Genomic DNA, 25,471 nt, shown 5'->3' on the forward strand with positions numbered 1-25,471 from the left:
CGATTTCACTGTGCGCTGTCAGCCGGATGGTGGTTGCGCGCTAGCCAAGCACGAGCGTTCGAACTTTCACGCCTCGGTAAAATGTACCACAGGACTCGCCACCGGGCACGAAGGGCCCATGATCACGTGTATAAACTAAATGTATTAACCCAAATTTATAAAATTGTTATTGCCATGAGACTGGGGCTAATACATTTAGCTAACACACACACTGTGCCTGAGATAATGATGGAGAAGCGTTAGAGATGTGACAATAATAACTCGATCACAAACAATCTTTTGTCTACCAACGACAGACGATATTTACGTTACATTAATTCTTTCACTGGGTAAATGACAATTTCACTGTTACAACATGAACACGGATATTCACAAAATTCACTAAGTTAAACTGACTTAATATGGCGGGTGGAGAATCGTACACATACCTGAGATAATGATGGAGAAGCGTCAGAGATGTGACGCTACCCCTCGTGCACGAGTTTATATACGGCTAACTGGCAACTCAGGCCTGTGAGGAACGCATGCCAGAAAGGCTAATCACACAATGAAAGAAATTACATTCAACTCAGTCGCTGTACATTTAACTATGAAAATCAATGCCATGGGTCAGGTGAATTTCTGACGTCTATTTTTTTTAATCTAATCAGAGATTGAGCTTGCCAGGCAGAAGTGAAATTCACACTCTAACAACACTGTTTTCACAAAGTCAGTGAAATCACAAACAAGGAACTATTCACGGGGATACGCTAGATTTTGGAGATTATACAGGTTGACAGAATAGTTCAGAAGATTAATGACTTTCTTAAATAGATAACTGACACTAAATAAACTACAAATATCAGATTCTCTAATGATTGGGCATCAAAATAATCTAACTTCATTAGCAATTGGAAATTCATGGCTATCCCCAGGGACAATATCATGGGATGCCATTCGTACTGGCAGACTCGACACTCACTTACTTAACAAGTGTTACTAACAATAAAGACATTAAAGCTTTCAACATCACTCACAAAGGATCTTGTATGCTTTAACTGTAATCAAACATCTCTAAGTTGACTCAAAACAATGGTGTTCTCTCTCACATTCAAATTCACTTTATAGAGAGGTTGGTTTCAGGAAGACAGAGAAAATTTACGGCACCCAAGCTGGGGAGCGATGAGAAAACGGACGCCTCAGATGGGAGACTCAACAAAGAAGGCATAGCTACATGTTATGTGGGCTATTGAGCGTAATATGAATTGTCTGATTTTACGTTAACTGATGTGCACGACCGTGGTCATTACACCAGAAACTGGTTGCAAACGAGGTCAAGTCAAACCCAAAGGCGTTTTACCGCTATGCAAAGTCGAAATTAAAAACGCGAGTAGGAGTATCAGACCTGAGGCTTGAATATGGTAGTTATGCAGATTCTGACCAGGATAAAGCTGAGGCATTAAACAGCTTCTTTTCCTCGGTGTTCTCAAGAAAGGATGCAATTAACCTCCCTGCGTTTGAGGACAGACAGTTCGACACAGCACTGACCCACATTGTGTTCACAGAAGAGCGTATAAGAAACTGTCAAAGCTAAAGATCCATAAGAGTCCCAGCCCTGACATGGTGCATCCCAGAGTACTAAGAGAGTTGTGCAATGAGCTTGAAATGCTCCTGAAGATCCTGTTCTGTAAATGACTGGATGAGCAAAAGGTCCCTGCAGTAATTGGAAAATGGCTTATGTGAGTCCTATCTTTAAGAATGGCGATCGTCACTTCACGAACAACTATAGACCGGTGAGCCTGATCAGCATAATATGTGAAGTGCTTGAGAGTATTATCAAAGATGCTGCGATGGAACATCTACTACGAAACAACCTTGCAAAAGATTGCCAACACGGTTTTATGCCGGGGCGCTCCCGCTTAACACAATTGCTCAAGGTATTGGATATTTTGACCCATATTCTGGAACGGGTGGTAATATCGACAATATATACCTACAGTAGATTTTGCCAAGGCTTTCGACAATGTACCCCACGAAAGGCTGAAAATCAAACTAGAAGGGTACGGAATTTGGGGAAATGTCCTAGCATAGATAGAAGACTTTCTACATGGCAGCAAGCAGTGTGTGGTGATTAATGGCACGAAATCATCATCCGTACCTGTCATAAGTAGGGTTCCACAGGGCAGTGTATTGGGACCGCTGTTGTCTGTTTGTTTCATAAATGACATGCCTGATTTTGTACACTCCTCCATACAAATGTTTGCGGATGACGCCAAGTTCTTTCGGGAAATCAAGAACCAAGCGGACTGTGAAGAGCTGCAGAAGGATCTCTGTGAGCTCCAAGAATGGTCGAAGAAATGGCTGCTGAGATTCAATGTCACGTAGTGTAAGAAGGTGCACCTGGGGCGTACCAACGGTAAGGAGGCGTATCATATGTCCCAACGGGATGAAGAAGCTGCACTATTTGAGAATGAATATGAGAAGGACCTACGTGTGTGCGTTGACAATGAGCTGAAGTTCTCGGGCCATTGCGAGAAGAAGGTAAATCGGGTAAATAAATTATTAGGTCCGTCCCTCGTAACGATCTTCAAGTAGTCACCCCGTCTGGTCTTCGAAATATGCTAGGGACTGTCAGTTGGTTGAAAATGTTCAAAGGAGGACCACCAGACAGGTGTCTGCGCTTCGGCACCTCAACTACCTTGAGAGATTGGAGCGCCTGAAGTTGCCTAGCTTATACTACAAACGGGCAAGGGGTGACCTAACTGAGGTGTATAAGCATCTCAAGGGGAATTACTCAGTCGAGTGTCCTTGCTTGGAGCTGGCGGACTCTAGCCCCACAAGGGGTCACAGCTCAAGATTGAAGAAGCCGCAGGCCCAGAAAACTGTGAGGACAAACTTTTTCGGAGTGAGAGTTGTGAACAGAGGCGATTCTACGGGGGCCAGGGGCCATGGCCCCAGATTTTTGGCTGGCCCCTGAGTTGCCCCCCACTTTTTATTCTCAAAATTGTAATTCCAAAAACATTCCCAAAACCAGGAAGTGAGTCAAGTGACTCAGGCAATGGGCGCGCCGCACGCCAGATGCAGGCATGGGTGAGGTGAGGTGAGATCACTGAGGTACCCAAAATAGGAACTCCTGGTACCCCGTCCTCAGGCTCAATTTACTTGCACCACTACTGGGTGTACTCACACCAAAACGCACATAACTCTCACAGCACCTTAGCACCAATAAACCTGTGGCACCTGCCAGTACAACACTCAATACCCCAGGGGCAATACTCCAGCGGCCGCCAAGGGAGTCTCATTACCAAGTGACACTTTCCAACACTCCGATAATTCTGGTGGACTAACACCACCACACAAATAGCCTTACAGAGCTATGTACTGTGCTCCTCCACCCACAGGTCCCTATCGCAGCCTAGGACGTGTTTGTAGCGTGGATGACGCATCCACTAGTCTGGGGAGACGTCTGAGGTCCAGTAGAGTCGGGTATCCCCGTGAACCCCGACCGTCAGAAGCTCTACTACCACCTATGGGGCCCATAGCTGGCCAGTATTCCCCCTGACACCATGCCCTGTGGTGAACCCGGATCGTCAAGCCCACAAACCACTGCCAGCCCCATCATTGGTGGATGAGTACAGTACATCGCTCTGTAAGGCTATTTGTGTGGTGGTATTAGTCCACCGGAATTATCGGAGTGTTGGAAAGTGTCACTTGGTAATGAGACTCCCTTGGCGGCCGCTGGAACATAAGAACATAAGAAAATAAGGAGTCTGCAATAGGCCGGTTGGCCTGTGCATGGCAGCTCCTGTTGAGAGTTACTACCACTCTCTATTATCCATGAATCTATCCAGCCTCCCTTTGAAACTTTCCAGCGTTCCAGCACTTACTACAAAGTTGCTAAACTTGTTCCACTCGTCCACCACCCTATTTGTAAACCAGTTCCTTCCTATCTCCCTCCTAAACCTAAACTTATCCAACTTGAATCCGTTGTTCTGAGTCCTATCCTGCTCGGATATTATAAGAACTTTATCTATATCACCTTTATTGATTTCTTTCACCCACTTGAATACTTCTATCATATCTCCCCGCACTCTTCGTCTTGCTAGGGAATGCAAGTTTAGTGTCTTTAACCTATCCTGATATGGAAGGTTTCTAAGTCTCGGAATCATTTTCGTCATTCTTCGCTGCACCGACTCTAGTGAATTCATATCCATTCTATAATAAGGGCACCAGAACTGAACCGCATAATCGATGTGCGGCCTGACTAGCGCAAGATATAGTTGCAATAAGACCTCTGCACTCTTATTACTTACACTTCTAGATATAAAACCCAATACTCTGTTTGCCTTATTTCGAACATTAACGCACTGTTTTCTAGGCTGTAGGTCCGGGCTTACAAGTACCCCTAGGTCTCTTTCACAAGTCGACTTCCCTAGGTTGATGTTGTTAAGGCTGTATACATTGACCGTATTTGTTCTTCCAATATTAAGTACGCTGCACTTGCTGGTGTTGAATTTCATTTGCCATTTTTCAGACCACCCCTGCAGTTTATTTAGATCCTCCTGTAATGCATTTGCATCCTGCCCTGAATTAATCTGCCGCCCTATTTTGGTGTCATCAGCAAACTTGCTTATGTCACTGCTGATCCCAGTATTTAGATCGTTTATGTAGATTATGAACAAGAGTGGGCCTAGTACTGACCCCTAGGGAACCCCACTGGTTACACGACCCCACTCAGATTTAACATCATCTACGCTGACCCTCTGCGTTCTATCGGTGAGCCATGATTTTATCCAATTTAAAACTTTCCCCTCGATACCATGAGCCTTAATTTTTCTCAGAAGCTTCTGATGCGGTACTCTGTCAAATGCTTTGCTAAAGTCTAAGTAAATAACATCGTAATTTTCGTCATTATCTACTACCTCGAAGACTTTCCTAAAAAATGTCAGCAGATTTGTTAGACAAGATTTTCCCTTTGTAAACCCATGTTGAGAGTCGTAGATTAATTTGCTTTTCTCTAAATGCGATCGGATGTTATCTGCTATAATTGATTCAAGAAATTTCCCCACTACTGACGTCAAAGTGATAGGCCGGTAATTTGACGCTGATGCTCTGTCTCCCTTTTTGAATATGGGTACTACAGTTGCCTGTTTCCACAAGTCTGGCACAACTCTGGTGTCTAATGATTTTGTAAATAAGTTTACGAGAGGTCTGCTAATCTGTTCCCTACACTCTTTCAAGACTCGAGGGAAAATATCATCCGGCCCTGGGGATTTTGTCTTCTTTAGTTTATTTATCTTCTTAAGAATATCCTCTTTTCTGATAGGGATATTCTTTAATTTCTCTTCTTCCTACCCCTTAAATATCAGTTCCACCTCTGGAATTTCATCGCGAATTTCTTCTGTGAAAACTGATAAGAAGTAGCTGTTCAATGCTTTGCTTATTTCTTCACTGCCATTTATCACTTCTCCCGTCCCTGACTTTAAAGGCCCAACTTTGTCCTTGACCTTTGTTCTATATACCTGGAAAATCCCTTGGGATTCGCCTTGGATTTTCTTGCTATTTTGATTTCATAGTCTCTCTTTGCTTTCCTTACATTTTTCTTAACATTCCTAGATAGTTCAGTATACCTATTTCTGAGCTGCTCCTCCCCTCCCTTTAATTTCTTATATATTCCTTTCTTTATTCCTATGTCATGTTTAAGTTTTCTGGTCATCCACGTTGGCTCATTCTTATTTGACCTAATTTTTCTGTATGGTATATTTTGTTTTTGTGCTTTATGTAGTATACTAGTGAATATATTATAGTCATGATCAATTGTTGTGTCATCTATGACCTCACCCCTTCCTACTGGTGACTGACGTGACTGTTCCCAGGTGACCTCGCCTAGGCACCTTCTTAACCCCTGATAATTATATAATCCGCCAACTGAAAGTTTGGGACTCTAACCATATTGTCATTGTTTTTCGTTTCCCAATTTAGGGTGAACCTGATTTCTCTGTGATCACTGTTACCTAGTTCTTCCCCTACTGTGATATCTCTGATAATATTTTCTTTATTTGTTAATACTAGGTCTAATATATTGTCACCTCTAGTAGGTTCTGGTATTAGTTGTTGCAAAAAATTGTCCTGTACTGCGTCTAGGAAGTCTTCAGATTCATAGTCACCTACAATGTTGTCCCAGTCAATATTTCTGAAGTTGAAATCCCCCAAAATGCACAGGTTGTTATATTTTGCTGCCCTACTCAGTTCCTGCCATATGGGCTGAGCTGCTTCCTTCCCAAGGCTTGGGGGCCTGTAAATCACTCCCATATTTAGTTTTTCTCTTCCTTCTGTGATTTCTACCCATGAAGACTCGGTTCCTATTTCACCCTTTATTGAATTATTAATACAACATTTTATCCTTGACGAAGAGTGCGACCCCTCCCCCCTTCCTACCTTCCCTGTCCTTGTGAAAAAGGTTGTACCCTTCTATGTGGTACTCTGATAAAAAAATTTTGCTCACCAGATTCATCCAAGTTTCGGTGATTGCTATGACGTCTACATTCTCGGTACATACAACCGCTCTCAGCAAGTCTATTTTTTTTCTAACGCTCCTACTGCTTGTATAGTATACATTTAAACCTACCCTTCCCTGGTCCTGTTTTACCCCTTGTCCTGAGTAACCAATTTTACTTCCCAGGACCAGCTTGTTTTTTGACTCCAACTTACCCCGGTCTCTCTCTACTGGCGAAATCCCCCCTTTGGAGTAATAATTTCACGCTCCAGGGATACAGACAACGTCTTTACCCCCGCACGAGACAAGTGTACTCCATCGCGACAGTACAGGTAGTCGTTGCCAGTTATCAATGAATGCCCAACCATTGTTAGCACAATGGTTTTCCAGTCGGCAATTTATAGCAATTGCCCTGGACAGCCATTCACGACCAACCCCTCTTCTAGGCAAGACACCACATACTATCGGGATCCCTCCCCTATCTCTAATCTTCCCCGGCGCCTCCCTATACCTCTTGAAAAGTTCCTCACTCCTAACCTTTCCTATGTCGTTACCTCCCACACTAAGACACACTACTGGATTGGTACCCTCCCCTGACAAAACCCTATCTATCCTCTCAGCTACATGCCCTATCCCAGCCCCAGGAAAACACACCCTAGTCCTACGTTTCCTATCTCTTACACAAAAAGTCCTATCTAAAAACCTCACCTGGCTGTCCCCAACTACCACGACCTTACCTGTGGGCAGGGTTTGTACAACTGCCCTTTCCTCTCCTTGCTCCATACCGTCCTGCCTTTTCTCTTCCTCGCCAGCTTCCTCCAGCACCTGCTAGGGGTTACTACACTCCACACCCTGGTCAGCTTTCTCGAGTCTGACCCTAGTCCCCTTAGAGACAACCGCTCTCCACTCTTGCTCCCCCTTCGCAGGTTTCCTGCTAGGCAGGACACCTACCTGAAGGAGTTCAGTCCTGAGGGCTTTATTTTCCCCCTTTAGAGTGTCAAGCTCACTCCTCAACTGCCCCAGCTGCCTTAACAGAGTGGCCAGTAGGTCATCTTTCCTCACACCACGCTCCTCTTCCCCCAAGACACAACGATCCAAGGCGGCCATTTTCCTTGGTCACTAACGGGAGCACTTGGGGCCATGACCTTCTCCAAGCTGGGTCAGGTAGCAACTGAGCTGGGTCAGGTATTGCCCCTGGGGAATTGAGTGTTGTACTGGCAGGTGCCACAGGTTTATTGGTGCTAAGGTGCTGTGAGAGTTATGTGCGTTTTGGTGTGAGTACACCCAGTAGTGGTGCAAGTAAATTGAGCCTGAGGACAGGGTACCAGGAGTTCCTATTTTGGGTGCATACAGCATCTTACCTGTAACCATTTTTGTGTCTCAATAAACAGTGTATTTGTATGTGGGTCTATGATTCACCTATAGTATTCACCGTTGTTCTTTCCCTAATACTCGATACTATATTTACATGTACCCATGGGCCTTCCTCTCATGTCATGCTACCAGGTCAGAGCATCAACGTAAGTTGTAAGAGTGCCAAGCCCTCGCAGTGTGGCAGCTTGTGTTGCGCGTTCTTACAATTGGTGACCTCAGTGGTCCAGCAGTAAGTAGTAGCAACCCACGCTCTTACAGGAGGACAGAGTCAGGAGAGCGTCAGGTCAAGCGTCAGGTGCGTGTTGGGTTGGGCAATGGTTTCTCAGTGCTTGGTCAGCTTGATTGTGTGTGTTGTTTTCTTGTTTGGAGGGAATGTCTTGGTCTTCTGTCTTCTGTCTTGGTATTCTTGTTAGCTTGAAGTTGATTTTCTTCTAACTCTCCTCCTCCTCTTGCTCTCTTGAAGTGTCCATTCATCCGTGTTTGGGTCTTATTCTTCGTCTTCATCGTGTCTTAGGTTTTCGTAGGTGTGGGCTTCTGTACCTGGGGCCTCGTGGTGTCCTTGCTTCTTTGTGACGTGTTTCTTTTCTTGGGTTTTCTTTTCTTGATTTTTTTTTCTTCTGGTTTTTTCTTGTCTTGGGAGCGTACAGCAAGGAGGGCCTCTTTGTAGCTCAGTTTCTTGTCAAGTCGTGCCTTGGATATCTTGCATTCCTCATTCCATTTGGGGCAGGTCCGATCGGCGGAGGAATGTGGGCCGCCACAGGCAGCGCATTTTTTCACTGTGTTAGGGCACACTGTGTAGCGGTGTCCTGGGCTGCCGCACAGGGAGCAGGTGTCCTCCTGCGCCTCACACTTGTTGACAGTGTGACCATAGTGCTGGCATTTGTAGCAGCGTTTCGGTCTGCAGTAGGGCTTGACTGGCACAGTTACCCACGCCAGTTGAGCCTCCTTAGGTAGGGTTGCATGGTGTCCGATGAGGGCTGTGGTGTCGGACAGCTTCTTGACAACTTGGAGTTGTCCCTTGAGGAGTTCGCTCAGCTCTGCTTGGTCCACGTGGGCAATTTCGGCGTGGGAAATTACTCCCAGCTTTAGGTTGTCCCATTTGTAGGATGTCATTTTTATTGGGATGCCGTTGATGTCGGGGATCTCAGCGAGCTGTGCGGGCATACCCTTCTCGGCGAAGGTGATCTTTATGTCACCATGGAGCTTCAGTCATTCCACCTTAGTAACCCCCATGATCCCATTAGTTTCAAAGAACTTCTTAAGAAATAGGAGATTTAATTTCTTGGGGCAGGTCGGCGTATCCGGACGCATCCGCGCCACGTTGTCAAACTCGTAACCGTTCATGGTGAGAGAGGGTCAGAGAGTGTGATTACTAACTCACTGGTCACAGCGGTGTCAGGTCTTATAAGGCGGGGGTAGGCGTGGGTAGATAGTTGACCCCCGCTCCGACAGGCAGCACTGGAGGCGTAGACTGGGGAATTCGAGAAGGTTCGGCTACTCAGCGACAAACGGCGCTTGTAGGGAAGGAATCCACTACAAGATACCTCTGGTGAAGAAATTGCTCGTGAAGGAACATAAACAACCTTCATCACTCATGCAATTTATGTCATTTATATGCCCTTATAAGGCTGCATTTGACTGTTTGTATAAATTACTGTTGATAGCTGTAACTCTCCCTGTTACCAGTGCTTCATGCGAGAGAAGCTTTTCGAAAATGTTCAGGTACATTCAGGAGCCGGTGCATGCCCAGTACTTCCCAACAGCGTAACAGAAACGTGAGCGATCGCCCAAGCGGCTAACGAGCCGATCAATGGTGAAGAGGATAAAATTAAAAACAAGTAAAACGAAGGCACTCTAATACTTGAAATTTGTAGGGGTATGAGATATTTGTTCACACTCAGGATGGGATGGAGAAAGGAAACTCACAATGTGCTCACTGTATACATATTGTATTGGATGTACAATGCAGCTTGTTGGTGGGTAGGTAGCATGGTAATAAGTGTTGAGTAGAGAGAGCTGGGTGGTGAGGGTGCCCAGAGTGAGGGCGCTTGAGGGACGCCAAGGTCGCTGGCGGGAGTGGCAGCCCCCAGGCTGGCGCAGAGGAGGAGGTGTTGCTTGCTGGTGGCACTGGGTAGAAAGAAGAGGCTGGTCACAGCGGTGTCAGGCCTTATAAGGCGGGGGTAGGCGTGGGTAGATAGTTGAACCCCACTCCGTGGGTGGCGCTGGAGGAGTAGGCTGGGGAATTCGAGAAGGTTCGGTGCTTGTAGGGGAGGAGTCCACTACAATACTCCCCTTCTCCTCCGGGCGCGGCGGGAGGCTGGAGGTTGGTAGAGTTGAGTGCCACATGTGAGGCAGAACGGGCAGTGCATGCCACATGTGGAACATAACGGCGAGGGTGTGGATGAGCCGGCCGCTAAGGGGTGGGGGCAACTCTGTCTACAGCCACGAGATCTGTGTGAGAAAAGAGAGAGAAGGTGGGTTGTGGAGGCGATGAATGTTGTGCTTCCCTTGCGACAGGTACAGAGTCGTCAGATGCGCTTGCTGGGGTGTGTGGGTCTGGGTCAGGAGTAGGGGCTGCGTTAGGAAGAGTGTCCATGACAGCAGCAGGGTGCATGACAGCAGCAAGGTGCAGGACAGTAGCAGGGGGTACCTGAGGGAGAAAAAAGGGGTGTGTGGGTCCGCACTCAGGCGCATGGGCCGCGTCGGGAGCAGGGGCTGCATCAGGAGGAGCGGTATGGGGTACTGCTGGGCCGGGGGCGGCGTCTGAGGCAGGACGGGTGTGTTGGGGTCGGTAGGACGTGGTGCTTGGGGCAGGAAGAGGAGCGGCTGTCTGCTTAGAGTAGCAGAGCTGCTCTAGGGTGTCTAACCTGCGGTGTAGAGACAGTAGTTGTAGAGCCGATGAGAGCTGCTTCTGTGTGGATAAGCCAGTCTTCCATGTTGCTTGAAGACTGGGAGAGTGATTGGTTTCTCCTCCATCCTGTGTGAGTGCATCACTCCGGGGTCACCATTTGTAGGGGTATGAGATATTTGTTCACACTCAGGATGGGATGGAGAAAGGAAACTCACAATGTGCTCACTGTATACATATTGTATTGGATGTACAATGCAGCTTGTTGCTGGGTAGGTATCATGGTACTAAGCGTTGAGTAGAGAGAGCTGGGTGGTGAGGGTGCCCAGAGGAGGGACACACGGTTTGGGGGACGCCAAGGTCGCTGGCGGGAACGGCAACCGCCAGGCTGGCGCGGAGGAGGTGTTGCTTGCTGGTGGCACTGAGTAGAAAGAGGGGCTGGTCACAGCGGTGGCGTGTCAGGCCTTATAAGGCGGGGGTAGGCGTGGGTAGATAGTTGGCCCCCGCTCCGTGGGCGGCGCTGGAGGCGTAGGCTGGGGAATTCGAGAAGGTTCGGTGCTTGTAGTGGAGGAATCCACTACAAATTTAAATCAAGGCTGTATCGATTAGCAGTGAATTACTTCACATAATGTTAATGAATTAGAAAAAATAGAATTATGGAAATATCTTAAATTACACAAAACTTCAATATATACAAATACAAATTTAAATACATGGATTCTTTGTTTCCAGATATTGTTTTGGCCTACGAGCGCTGGCATCAAGCCGTGTGCCCCGTGACCTGCCTCGACAGATTTATCACACATTACTGGACCTCAGTCGTTTTATTACCTATCTAAAAGTCTACTCTCATACTGATCATACTGTGAGTTAATTATTCTTCATAAGCTTTTGCATACAACTCATTGGGGACCTTAATTTAGAAGTGTTATAAGAAGGCGGCCATGCAATGGTTAACTGCGTTAGTCGTCATAAGTCACCACCATACTGTCATTGTCGTCATACTATCGTCGATATATTGTCACCATACTGTCATTGTCGTCATAGTCATAGTCGTCATATTGTCATCGTCGTCATCCTGTCAGTCATTGTCGTGTCAGTGCGAGCTTCCTTCAGGGGTTCCGCAATTTTAAATAATAACAATGATAATAATAAAACAAACACAAGCTCAGTAGGCCTACATAGCATAAACAAAGGTTTATATTACTGTTCTTAACTAGTAACATATTAAATTAGGTCAGATACCACCCTAAAAAAAATGACAGCATAAAATATGGTCTCATGAGAAATTCCAAGTAAAGTGTTTAAAAACATAATTATAATCAGGTATTAACATGACCTTCAGTTGCACCAACAGTGTAACCTGCTGGTGACCCTTGGCTGTTGACCTTCAACGTAGGCACTATATTGTTTACACATTTTCTTGTAACTTTGCTTTACTTGCTACTGGCAATTGTGTAAATTGATATTACATTACATATAATTTCAATTAATCACCTTAATAAATTAGCAGATGTGTAACGTCAACACCCTTACACGGTGTAAGTTACACCCAAAGAAAAATTAGGTAAAATAGTGCTTAATTTGTTTGGTTCCACTTTGCCAGTGTCTAGTGCGTACTATGGCAGATGTAACCCGTGACAACAGAGCTTCATCATTAATATACAATGTACTTTAAGTAACCGTAAATAGGTTCATCATATCACCAGGACAGTGTATACATACCAATATAATTAATAATACCAAGGCAATCGTAACCTGAATAATTATTACATTAAGATGTAGTAACAAAAAATTATTTGGAAACGTAAATAAGACTAACCTTTATATCACCTACACAGTATAGTATTGAAATGTTTTCGCATAAATTAATGAGACACATGGCCAGACTATTATTTGTGGAATATAATCCACAATATATAACAAAACAAACTAATATTTCAGGGAATTAGTGGACACTGTACATTACAACAAAATTTAAAAATAACTATATTGTATATTATTTTAAATATTTGCACATTTGTGAAGTATTGCGAGCAATGTACTATAGTCAAAGTACTCGAGGGGTGGTGCTTAAAACTCGGTTTCTTTAACAGTTACTTACGGTTAGTTTATATTTAATACCTGGATTAACATAACTCAAGAGAGATAATCTGGATGACTTTAGTAAAATTACTGGAAATGCATCCACAATGCAAGCATGCATGTTTCCACCTCCATCAAGTGGGGGAAAAATCGTGTGTTTCAGGGGTTGTCAATATATAATATTTTCATAAAAATTATGGCACAATATTTAAATGTTTCACTGCATTATGTTAGAAAAAGCGCATACTGAGAACCTACGTTAATTGAATTGCTAAAACACAAGAAATGATGTCAATAGTTGACAAAATATATATCGCTTGGGAGATATTTGGTGCCTGGGTGCTCAGTTCTTTATATCTATTGTGAAAACTGTAAGATGATTTTACACGTTTCCGACACAGAAAGAAAGCTCATGCACAGGGCAAGGGTGCTGTAGAGTCTTGGAGTTATCTAGCACGTCCTAAGTGCGCAATAATTTAGGGAATAATAAACAGAAGCACAGGCCGGCCATGACGCTGGTCCAGTTGGCGTGGGATGCGCCCAGTTATTGACACGCTACTTTTCCGTCCGCACGCCAGATGTAGGCGGTGCTCAGCTGATGTTGACGCGCACTCCCACCTCAATCTTTCTGGTGCTTGCGCGCGTTACTTTGTTGTCCTTCTTGGATTTATTAAACCCATTGATTACCCTTTAATCGGTTAGAATAAAATATGTCAGACGAAGACGCCAAGGTAGAGGAGGCCCAGGAAGAGGATGAGGCAAAGGACGAGGAAGGAGAGGGGAGCGAGGGTGAGGAGGATGCCAAGGAAGAAGCTGCTGAGCCGCCTAAAAAGCGCGCCAGGAAAGCTGCTCCAAAGCCCAAGGAAGTACCGAAGAAAGGTGTGAGGAAACTACCTACTAGTATGTTTCGTCACTGATAACAGCATGACATGTGTTGCAAACTTCCTATATATATATATATATATATATATATATATATATATATATATATATATATATATATATATATATATATATATATATCATGTAAATCCACAATGAAAACGTGGATAAGATAAATCTTGATAAAATCACACGGGAAAATGGAAACAACGGAGTATTGAATAAGACGAAAGCTAAGGTACTCCGTTGTTTCCATTTTCCCGTGTGATTTTATCAAAATATATATATATATATATATATATATATATATATATATATATATATATATATATATATATATATGCAAGTAAATCACTGTAGGTGTGCTTGATTCAAGTATATGCTGATAACTATATATATAGCAACGTCTTATAAACAAGTTTCAGACTTGTGAAATTGATTACTTAAAGTTTCTACAGTTATAATTAGGCATTATCTATATAAAGCCAGGAATTATTCAATATTTTTAATGATTTGACGGGTCTACAGTGAGTGATAGTCCAGGTTATTATAATTGCTGCATTAACAGTGTTAACTATTAATCAAAGCTGTTATAGATTCTATTCACAGTTTGAGGTGAGATATTGAAATGGAGTCACTTCTTGAATTTCATTTTAGACCATAACTTCAAAACTGAACTGAACTGTACTGTTTAATTCGTTATGGTTCTTTAAATTCATTAGCTCTTAAAATATTTGTTCTTTTGTCACAAAATAGGAGACAGCTTGACCTTGGCCTACAGGTATATTTATTTTAAATTTGTCTTTGACATTGTAAATAATCCCACAAAAATAGCAGTTGAAATTGTCAGTCTTCATAACAACATGTGGTCTAATTTGTCGGTAGATCATCTAGGACTCAGTGGTTCCCAACCTTTTTTTCTAGCGACCCCAATCATGCACCTCTAGCCATGACCCCGAACCCACTGGTTAAGGTTAATATATATCTATTATTTTACAAATTGACAGTGTAAAAAGGGTACCGTATGGGTGCTAAAAAAGCAAAAATAACATGGTTCAATTTTATTCTAGTAAACAAGATATTTATTTTTCATTAGTGTAATACGCATTTACATGAACTTTAAAGACGGCTTAATCTTAATGAAATGTGTACTTCAATGTTGAGATGAAATACTATTGTTGTCACAACCCACAAAGACTAACTAAAAATTAAAATGTCTGATCAACTTCAAAATCAGAGTTGGGTAATCTCATCTAATGGGAGCCTGGATCTGGCTGGTAAGTTTCTCCAGTCGTGGAAAGTGCTACTCTCAAATCGTGTTCAGGTTGCAACCTGACGTGCCCCTAGCATTGCCGGTGCTCCGTCTGAGCACACAATGAAACACTGATCCCAGCTTAGGTTTTCTTCCTTGATGAAGCTGTCAACCAACTTGAACAGATTCTCACTTGTTGTTGTCATCTCCAGTCATTTACAGAACAAGAAGTTCTCTTCCATGTCGCTCTTCCCTTGGTACTGCACATATACCAAGAGCTGTGCATCGTCACTGACGTCAGTTGACTCATCCAACTGCAAGCTGAATTTTCCGCTCTCCTTGATGGCAACCACTACTTGTTTTTTTATGTCTGCTGACATTTCTTGAATCCATCTGCTAACTGTGTTGTTTGACAGTGAAATAGTTTCAATCTTTTTCACTGCATCATCTCCGATAACAGTGCGAACCATATCAAGGACTGCTGGCTTCACCAAATTTTCCCCACTTGTGTGTGGCTGTTTACACTTGGCAATTCTTTTTGCAACCAGATATAGGATGCAATTGTTGCTTGCCGAACAGAAAACACTGCTGTGTTCATAGGGGGTGTCTAACTGCTAACGCTTCAGTTCTTCTTTCCTCTTAAAATACTGGCGGCCTTTCTCTGCCAGTGACGGATGTTTTTCCTGGAGATGGCGCCTAAGCTTGTTTTCTTTGAGCAACCCGTGGCTGAGCACTTCGCCACATTTAACGCATTGGGGTTTTTCGACCCCAGGATCGATGACAAGCGTAAACCCAGTGTCAAGGAATTCTTCTCTGTACACCCACTTTCTGGACATCACTGAAGAATCTGAAATTAAATATATACAGTACTTGCTTACTGTTGCATCGGGCAAGAGATGCCCTTTGGTACAAATTTTAAAAAATGCAACGCACATGTATGGAAGGTAAAATTAGCATCAACTTGTGCAACAAGTATCACTGACATACTATGGTACAATACTTCGTCGTCAACCCCTTTCCCTTCACCCCACCCCTTTCCATTCACCCTCCACCCCTACACCCGCTTCCATTCACCTCCCATTCTCTTCCCTTCACCGCCACCTTCCTACCACCCCATCCCATTCCTGTCGCCCCAATCCCAGTCCCCATTCCCTTCATCCCCAGCCCATTCTTATCATCCCCCTTCCCTTCACCCCACCCTCCTTCCATTCACCCCACCTCCCTCACTTTCTGGTGATGCTACATTTCTTTTTCATATTCATTTAAAGAAGGAAACACTGAGTGTACCTATACAGCACATTCCTAGTTCAATATACGGGTAAAAATACATTAACTTACCATCAGAAGATGAACAAGTTACTTTCCCATTCGACCACAGCTCGAGTGGTTGACTGGCTGAGGGGAAACACGTGTGATTCAGGGTTGGCGGTTACTGCATTATATTTATGAGATAATACGCAAGTAAAAATTTGCCATCTTATCAGCAGTATTTAACAATATCTCCAAATCATTCAACCAATATTAGATAAGTATTTTATGTACCTCAGAATCCAGCAAATACTTGTTTTTAGTAGTAACATAAATATATGCTGGCAACATCTCGGATTCGAGAACTGAACCTGTATGATACACGTAGGGCCACAGGACTGTGTAGGGCTTGGCGACGGTGTTGCCACTTTTAAGAACGAAAATTCCCATGCACCTTACCTAATTTCTCCCACGAAATCCCACAGATTTATATAAAAATCCGTCAAATTTCATTCAACACCTCCCACGCAGGCCTATTTCTCCTACAGATTTGTGGGTATTTTCCATGAAGTGGCAGAACTGCTTCACGACCCCAAGAAAAATGCGTGGCGGTCGAGACCCCAGGGTTGGGAAACGGGGATCTAGGTGAACTGGTACCAGTTAGATAAGTCAAATGCCCTACAGAAAATAAAAATGCATCACTCAAAATGTTCTCACTTACAGAAACGTATACTTGCACCTAGTTTCACCAAGAATCTGAGAGATAAAATTAAAGATCCTCATTTTAGTTTGATAGTTGATGAGAGCACAAATGAGGCAAAGGGGTTTACTGTGAATTTGTCCCTTAGTGAGTTTAGCCTAGTGAATTCTGCCCATTTCTTTGGTAAGTTCGGCTCACCTCCATGGGCCGAACTTACCAATATACATATAGGCCATTATCAGTTAGCTTGCCAGTATTGGTCCAACCTTGTCTTGTGTTTTTTAGTTTGATACATTTGAAAGAATCTCTTGGGGTTTAACTTAACCTCCCTTGCTACCTTTAGTTCATTATTCCTCTTTGCTTTTCTTATCTCTGTCTTAGCCCTACTGGCCATTACCTTATAATAATCTCGGAGGTAAACTTCACGATTTATTCTCCAACCCTTTGTGTTCCTTTGGCCAATAATATTCTAAATAATTATTTATCCATTTGGGGTCATTGTTATTTGATCCGAGTTTTCTGTCTGATATGTTTTGCCTTTGTTCATTAAGTAACTCATTATTTAAATTGTTGTGGAACTCGTCAACCTCAGACCTTGCGATCAGGTCATCCTCGACCGTCATATTTTGTGAGGTTATCGTTGTCAGGTCTCCAGGTAAAGTGAGGTTGCCTTCTGTGGGTATATTGTGGAATGTCAACCTCAGAGTGTAAATTTTTACTTTTTAGTATTTGATGGGCTGAGTTGGACTATAACCCTTTAAAATACAGTAGTCTTTAGTTAATTCAGCCCAGACTATTGTGGTCCGAACTCATGGGTGCTGGACAACTCGTAGCCTTAACTTTAACAAATTAAGAGTAAATACGTCTGCTCTCTCAAAATAGGAAGAGCGTGAATATTGGGTGTTATGTTACTCATACTGTTCTTGTTTCCGTGTGGTTGTGACTTTTAAAACAAATCTATCCAGAGTATCATTATCATACAATAATATAACTAAATGTATATGCATTGGCCTAATTATCTACCAAATGAAGTAACTAACTAATAAATGAATATCATATCCGAACTCGCCACTGGTAATACAGTCCTCAAACACGAACAAAATACTGAATTCCTTGGAGTTATTGTTGATGAGAAACTTAACTGGAGAAACCACATACAAGCCATTTACAGTAAAGTCAATAAACAGTGCGGTATCATGTATCACACTCCAGTCACTCACTCTCACAGCAATGAAAGACATCTATCATGATCTTGTTTACCAACACCTGATACACTTGTCACACACTATGGGGGGGCCTCTGGCTCTTCAAATACATAATCTCTGGTTACTGCACAAAAGATAGTTGTACGGACAATGACCTACTTGAAAAAAAAAAACAGTGCACAAACGAAAAATTTGCTATATTGAAAATGTTAAAATTCGAAGATATTAACACCTACTGCTGTGCCCTCTTTGTTCACAAATCTATCAATCACTTGCTTGACAATGATTATTTCCAATTCCGGAATAATCAGAGATACAACTTAGGCACCCAGAGCTACTAAGAGCACCCCCCATGCACTCCTCTCGGTCCCAGACATCCATAAAATATCACGGTGTGAAGGTGTGGAACAACTTACCCCCACCCATCCGGGCAAAGACTACGCTCCCTTCCTTTAAATCATCTCTTAAAAAATATATATTGTCTAAGTATTAATATTTCTTGTAATACCTACTATATTCACAGTACCTGCTTTTATTGTACCATCAAAATCGTTTAATCGTAAATTATCATGTAAATAGATAAGTAATTACCATTGCAATAAAAAATTGCCAACTAGACATAATCCTGACAGCTCTGTCCTCTTGTTCAACTTTATTACTGTACAACCCAGGTTGTACTGCTCCCACATTATACTTATGTTTTTCAATTCCACTGTAATTTATATAGATAGATATATATATATAGATATATATATATATAGATATATATATATATATAGATAGATATATATATAGATAGATATATATATAGATAGATATATATAGATAGATATATATAGATAGATATATATAGATAGATAGATAGATATATATATATATAGATAGATATATATATATAGATAGATATATATAGATAGATACTTCATTTTAGTACGCGGACTTCAACATATATCCGGCCAGGGAATAACACCTGACACGCACCGCTAGGCCACAAGGACACTAAAAGCAGTTCTAGACTCTAGTCCCACCCAGTAGGTCGAGGGTTCGATTCCTTGCTGGTGAGGTCGTTGATTATATGTTCAAAGTCCGCGTGTTATATGGACTAAAAATGAAGTATATATATGTACCTCGCGTTTCATACCAGCTGGATTCGGTAAAATGCTACTGACACCACATAAGAGGCACGGGCAGTTTCCCAATGAGGTTCACGGCGCCATCAGCTCGATGAACAGGCTTTGTGTGAAATATAACAGAGTCTAGAACTGCTTTTAGTGTCCTTGTGGCCTAGCCGGTAAGCGTTCCCTAGTCCCACCCAGTAGGTCGAGGGTTCGATTCCTTGCTGGTGAGGTCGTTGATTCTATTATATATATATATATATATATATATATATATATATATATATATATATATATATATATATATATATATATATATATATATATATATATATATATATATATATATATATATATATATATATATATAGATATATATATAGATATAGATATATATATATATATATATATATATATATATATATATATATATATATATATATATATATATATATATATATATATATATATATATATATATATATATATATATATATATATATATATATATATATATATATATATATATATATATATATATATATATATATATATATATATATATTATATATAGATATAGATATATATATATATATATATATATATATATTGAAGTGATAACCGTGGTAACATTATGAGATGTTCTTATTACCACCATGCTATTGTACTATTCCAGATGATACTAAATGTTACATAATACTTCCTTGAGATAAATGTATAGTATATATCAGGTTCCTAAAAGAGAGCTCAGATTCTCAACTGGCTCAGCCATGTTAATATTGTTATTATTATCCACTCTGTATCTGTTTTTCTGGCTGAATAAACTGTTTCAATTCAATGGTGAAACCACTTATAAACATTCACGGATGATATAATACATTCACGGAAATGTAATATTTTTGCTGAAATGACGTACGTATTACAGTGGAAAGTGGGATAAAATCATGACGAAAAGAATTGACTTTTGCTTTCTTCCGTTGTTCAAAATATGTTACCGTAATCGCTTTTCGAGTGGTTTTCAGTTAAAAAACTGTTGTATTACAATAATATTCTATCCTAATTGACTTGAATAAATACTACGATATCATATTTCTGAATATTTTCATTAAAATCCATCAAAATCATTTTCCTTGTCATCGTCTTCAGCACCAAACAGATTCTCCCAGTCCTCTCCTTGAACAGGGCAAGAGGGTACGTGTTTTTCGAATCGTTTTCAGTTAAAAAACTGTTATATCACAAGTATATTTTACGTAAACTGCGCCTGAATGAATATATTCTCATAAATAAATAGTAGTTTTGCTGAAATGTGATGTATTTCAATGTAAAATAGGATAAAATACATGACGAAAACAAAAGACTACCTAACCTTCCGAAGTTCAAGAGATTTTACTCGCTTTTTTAATAGTTTTTGGTTAAAATACTGTTATATTACAATGATATTCTATTCATACTGTGCTTGATATACAGGTTGACAATCCCTTATCCGAAATCCTTGGGGCCAGAGGCATTTCGGAATTTTTCGGTTTTCAGAATGGTTAGGTTTTTTTAAGTCACTGATCCACATTGGGGGGGGGGGATATAATAATAATTATAATAATTCATAGGTCTATGTCGTGTTTCTCACTTTAACTTTTTTCATTTTTTTATTTATTATTTTATTAATACAGTATTATTGTATATTTTATTATTATTAATATAGTTATCATTATGATTTTATTTTGGTGTATTTTTTAATTAAAATTTTTATTTACTATGAATAATTATTATTATTATAATTATTATTACTATTACATTTTTGCCCTCCAGGCCCCGATGTGGGTCAGTGATCTATGCCTGGGTGGGCTAATCCCTGTTTAAAAAAAATGCTCCACAAAAAACTTTCAGTTTTCAGAGCTTTTCGGTTTTCGGAATTTTGGATAAAGGGTTGTCAACCTGTAATACATTCACGGAAATGTAATATTTTTGCTGAAATGACATACGTATTACAGTGGACAGTGGGATACAACCATGACGAAAACAATCAACTTTCGCTTTCTTTCGTTGTTCAAAAGATGTTACCGTAATTGCTTTTCGAGTGGTTTTCAGTTAAAAAAAACTTGCATTACAATAATATTCCCTACTAATTGACTTAAATGGAAATATACAATATTTTGCTGAAACTACCAGTGTTTCAGTGTAAAGTGTTGTAATAATAGTAAACAATTTGCCTTTGGCGCTCGGTGTTTCAGGCACGGCGACCCTCAGTTTAAAGGACGTAGAGTGTTTTTGCTGTTCCATTACCCTCGAGAACTTGGGTCGACCTATAAACGAGGCATATCATAAATTAATGATTTCTTGGTCAAAAAATCTGGGTCCACCTATAAATGAGGTAGAATTATAGACGAGTATATACGGTACTTAGACTTACGTACAAATCCAACTTAAGAACACTTTGGAGCGGAACTCGTTCATACCCTGGGGACCCCCTGTTCAGTATAGATTTTGTACAGATGATATGTTGCTATTTTCAAGTCTGCTTTGATGGTACAGTGATTTTTTTGTTGCAAAACTGTACATGTGGTATATCTAGCCAGTTCATGATTACTTTTTATAAATCATGTATTGAATTTGAAACACTATAGAAGTTGAATTGAAATGAAACAGTTTATTAAGCCAGAAAAAATACAGATACAGAGTGGATAATAATAACAATATTAACATGGCTGAGTCAGTTGATAACCTGAGCTCTCTTTGAGGCACCTGTTTGGTTTCATGAAAATCAAATGGAGCTATCTATTCAAGGATACTAAATTCAACATTGGTATGTCAGGTGACATGTTAATTTTGATGATCAAAGTTCAAATTGATATATACGGTACTCTGTTGTCATTTTGAATTGTTTTAGTATGTTGCTAGAAAATTTGAATCCATTTTTCGTAATCATATTGAACCAAGTTGATTTGTTCTGGATCAATCTACCGTATATTGCTTTGTTTGCTGGTTAGTACAGTATACAGTCAACCCTCGCTTTACGCGGTCCCACTTTACTCGTTTACGCGGTACCCTGCCGAACACGGAATGCTCACTTTCCGCGGTGTGTGTACCCTTTTACGCGGAGAGCGGCGCGAGCAGGGTGTGCACAAGGTCGCCCAGTCATCAAAACATTACCGAGTTCTTCACCCGCCACCCACCACAGCTGGCCCAAGTCAGTGATAGTGATAATGATAGTGAGGATGTGGACTTTGAAGGGTTTGACAAAGAGGCCCTGCAAGCCTCTGTGGTGCATAGTGATACAAGTGATACAGATGAGGGCCAATAATCTGCCCTCTGCCTCGGAACCAACCCCGTGTGCCCAGCCATCTTTTCTACTAATGTAAGTGTTAAAAAACCTAATATTATTGATATTTCTCTTAATTATTAATTGTGTGTGCATACCATCATAAAATTAAGTACCGTATATACTCGTGTATAGTTCGAGTTTTTAAGACCAAATTTTTAGGCAAAAAATTGGGGGTCGACCTATACATGCGTAATAGTTTTGTTAGGTTGAACCCGTGCATGATGGGAAGGGTGAGGAGCAACTTTTAGCTTCAGACATGAAATATATTTACCATTTACTGCCAGTAAACAATGGAAATGTAAAATTTGTACCAATTAGTAATGAAAAGTTGTGCAGTTCCTTCAGTAAATGAAGCTCACCAACTTACAATAGGCTAAATTACATTACAACGTGCTTTCAGTAGTCTATGTTGAAGTTCTTAGCACAGGCTAACTTATCATATCATATACGGTATCACAGTTCTCATGGATCTACAAAAAATACCGGTAATAAAAACCTTTTTGATATTTCACACTTAATATAATACCCGGTAATCTACTTCAACCTCCTATTGTTTACAACGACGCATCACGCACCACCAGCTGTATCAGCTAGACGGTACACGTGTTTTTCGAATTGTTTTCAGTTAAAAAACTGTTACATCACATGTATATTTTACCTTAACTGTGCCTGAATGAATATATTCTCGGAAATAAATAGTAGTTTTGCTGAAACGTGATGTATTTTAATGTAAAATACGATAAAATACATGACGAAAACAAACGATTTTACCTAACCTTCCGATGTTCAAGAGAAGTTACTCGTTTTTTTAATAGTTTTTGGTTAAAATATTGTTATATTACAATGGTATTCTATTCATACTGTGCTTGATATAATGCATTCGCGGAAATGTAATATTTTTGCTGAAATTACGTACGTATTATAGTGGAAAGGGGGATAAAATCGTGACGAAAACAATGACTTTCGCTTTCTTTCGTTCAAAAGATGTTACCGTAATCGCTTTTCGAAGGGTTTAGTTAAAAAACTGTTGTATTACAATAATATTCCCTCCTAATTGACTTGAATAAATACTTGAATGGAAATATACAATATTTTTGTTGAAACTACCCGCGTTTCAGTGTAAAGTGTCGTAATAATAAATGGTAAACAATTTGCCTTCGGCACTCGTGTTTCATGCACGGCGAGCCTCAGTTTATAGGACGTAGAGCGTTTTTAGTGAAGGTTTTGTTGTTCCATTACCCTCAAAAGCGTGGGTCGAACTATAAACGAGGAATATCGTAAATTAACGATTTCTTGGTCAAAAAATCAGGGCTGACCTATAGACGAGTATATACGGTAGTTATTTTTACTACAACGTAGGTATTGTGTCTGAAAAAGTGGAGTTTGGGGGTCGGCCCGGTCTCTATTTCAATTAATCCCATATGTTATGTTGTTACTTTACGCGGGCCGCCGTGGGTTCAATTGACCGCGTAAAGTGAGGGTTCACTGAACTAGAATTATTGTACTCACCTAACCTATATTTTTTCCAGCTGCCCCTGGAGCTAAAAAGAAGAAGAAGGTAGTCAAAAGGCATCCCAAGACAATGGACATGATCATTGAGGCTATTGAGAACCTGGGAGAGAGAAAAGGCTCAAGTGTGCAGGCCATTAAGGCGTACATCCTCCAGAACTTTAAAACTGTACGTACAGACATGGTCAAATCCATGTTGAGGCGTGCTCTCAATCTTGGCCTGGAGCAAGGTGTTGTATCACGGCCAAAGGGACAGGCAGACACACAGGTGAGTTCTTGCTGAATTACATTTTGTTTTGGAATGAAAGAGAATTAATTCTGTGTGATTAGAAACCCAATAAAATTTTGATGATTAATATATCCTGAAATTCTCCAGCTCATTGTGTGCCCTTTCATATGTACTCCACCATTTGGAAACCACTTTTTTGCTCTACCCACACCCTTGGCCACCACAATCTCATAGAAACTAAAATTTCACGCCAGGAAAGTATGTTCCATTTTAAAATACTTTAGGTATCACACAAGGCACTGCATCTGAAAGTATCTAATGTCATTGTGTTCTTTCTTATTTAGGGCTTATAAGGGCAATTGTTCTTACAGGTGATGAGTGGCAGATACCTTTTGGGCAAGTCAGCTAAGAAGGAAGATGAAGATGAGGTTATGCCTCAGCAGTCCAAACGAGCACAGGATGCAAAAAAATCAGCCAAGAAGGGTAAGAAGAAGGGTGGAAAGAAGGCCTCAAAAAAAGTGGCAAAGAGACCTGTTGCCAAGAAGGCAAGTACACCCAAATCAAAGCGACCGGTGAAGAAAACCAAGGGAAGAAAGTGAGGTGTAAAGGGAGTGTGGGATATATTTTTATTTAGAAATTGATTTATATTTCCCAGAGTATATATTAGATGGTTCATACTCATCTTTCATTATCATATATTTATGTAGCTGCTGAGCTAAATGTGTACCTAGAACTCAATTTTTATTTTATCTGGTGATTGAAGCATTTTGTGCTTCATTGTCACAGCTTATTCATCTTTTGTGATAGTGGAACCAAATGAAGATGGTTTATTCACCTGTGTAGGTGACAGAATTAAAGAAATGCCTTTTTTATTATTGTGTTTCACTTAGATCCTCTTAAGTTTGTGTATTGAAAACTTTGGTGAATAAGATATAAATTAACCTTTACTTTCAGTGATAACACTATTTTTGTTAATAATCATGGTTAACTTAAACCAATGTAACTTTGGACATGATAATGCAATGAAATTAATTAATATATGGTTTTGGATCATAAGAGAATTCATTCATGGGAAAATATTATGTATGATAAATATTAAAATGTCTGGTGTTGCATAACTGAAATAACCTCATGATAGTGGCAAGATTTGGCTTATTTCATATATTAAATAGTGAATATCATACTGGTATCAAGTTTCTGTAGGGGAAGTAGTTCTTATCTGATGGCTAG

At 40.7% G+C, this 25,471-nt stretch overlaps 1 protein-coding gene across 2 annotated transcripts; it reads left to right on the plus strand.

The window, feature by feature from the left end:
- Nucleotides 1-13,373: 13,373 nt before the first annotated feature.
- LOC121875167 (sperm-specific H1/protamine-like protein type 2) lies at nucleotides 13,374-25,113 on the plus strand. Of its 2 annotated transcripts, none has more exons than XM_042379602.1 (3): nucleotides 13,374-13,682; nucleotides 24,033-24,280; nucleotides 24,613-25,113. In XM_042379602.1, exons 1-3 carry the CDS (start codon nucleotides 13,493-13,495, stop codon nucleotides 24,838-24,840), a joined length of 666 nt encoding a protein of 221 aa, XP_042235536.1. In that variant the 5' UTR covers nucleotides 13,374-13,492; the 3' UTR covers nucleotides 24,841-25,113. The 2 variants fall into 2 exon arrangements, with proteins under 2 accessions (XP_042235536.1, XP_042235537.1); XM_042379603.1 differs by having other exon boundaries at nucleotides 13,376-13,661.
- The last annotated feature ends 358 nt before the right edge of the window (nucleotides 25,114-25,471 follow it).

This window comes from Homarus americanus, unplaced genomic scaffold (genome assembly GCF_018991925.1).
Source record: "Homarus americanus isolate GMGI-L3 unplaced genomic scaffold, GMGI_Hamer_2.0 scaffold36970, whole genome shotgun sequence".
In the NCBI taxonomy this organism is placed as follows: domain Eukaryota; kingdom Metazoa; phylum Arthropoda; class Malacostraca; order Decapoda; family Nephropidae; genus Homarus; species Homarus americanus.

Bases quoted from the DNA above. Each gene is read 5' to 3' on its own strand.
- LOC121875167 (XM_042379602.1), top strand. From the start codon at position 13,493: ATGTCAGACGAAGACGCCAAGGTAGAGGAGGCCCAGGAAGAGGATGAG. The intron at 13,683-24,032 runs GTATGTTTCGTC...TATTTTTTCCAG, and splicing joins TGTGAGGAAACTACCTACTA to CTGCCCCTGGAGCTAAAAAG. The intron at 24,281-24,612 runs GTGAGTTCTTGC...TTGTTCTTACAG, and splicing joins AGGGACAGGCAGACACACAG to GTGATGAGTGGCAGATACCT.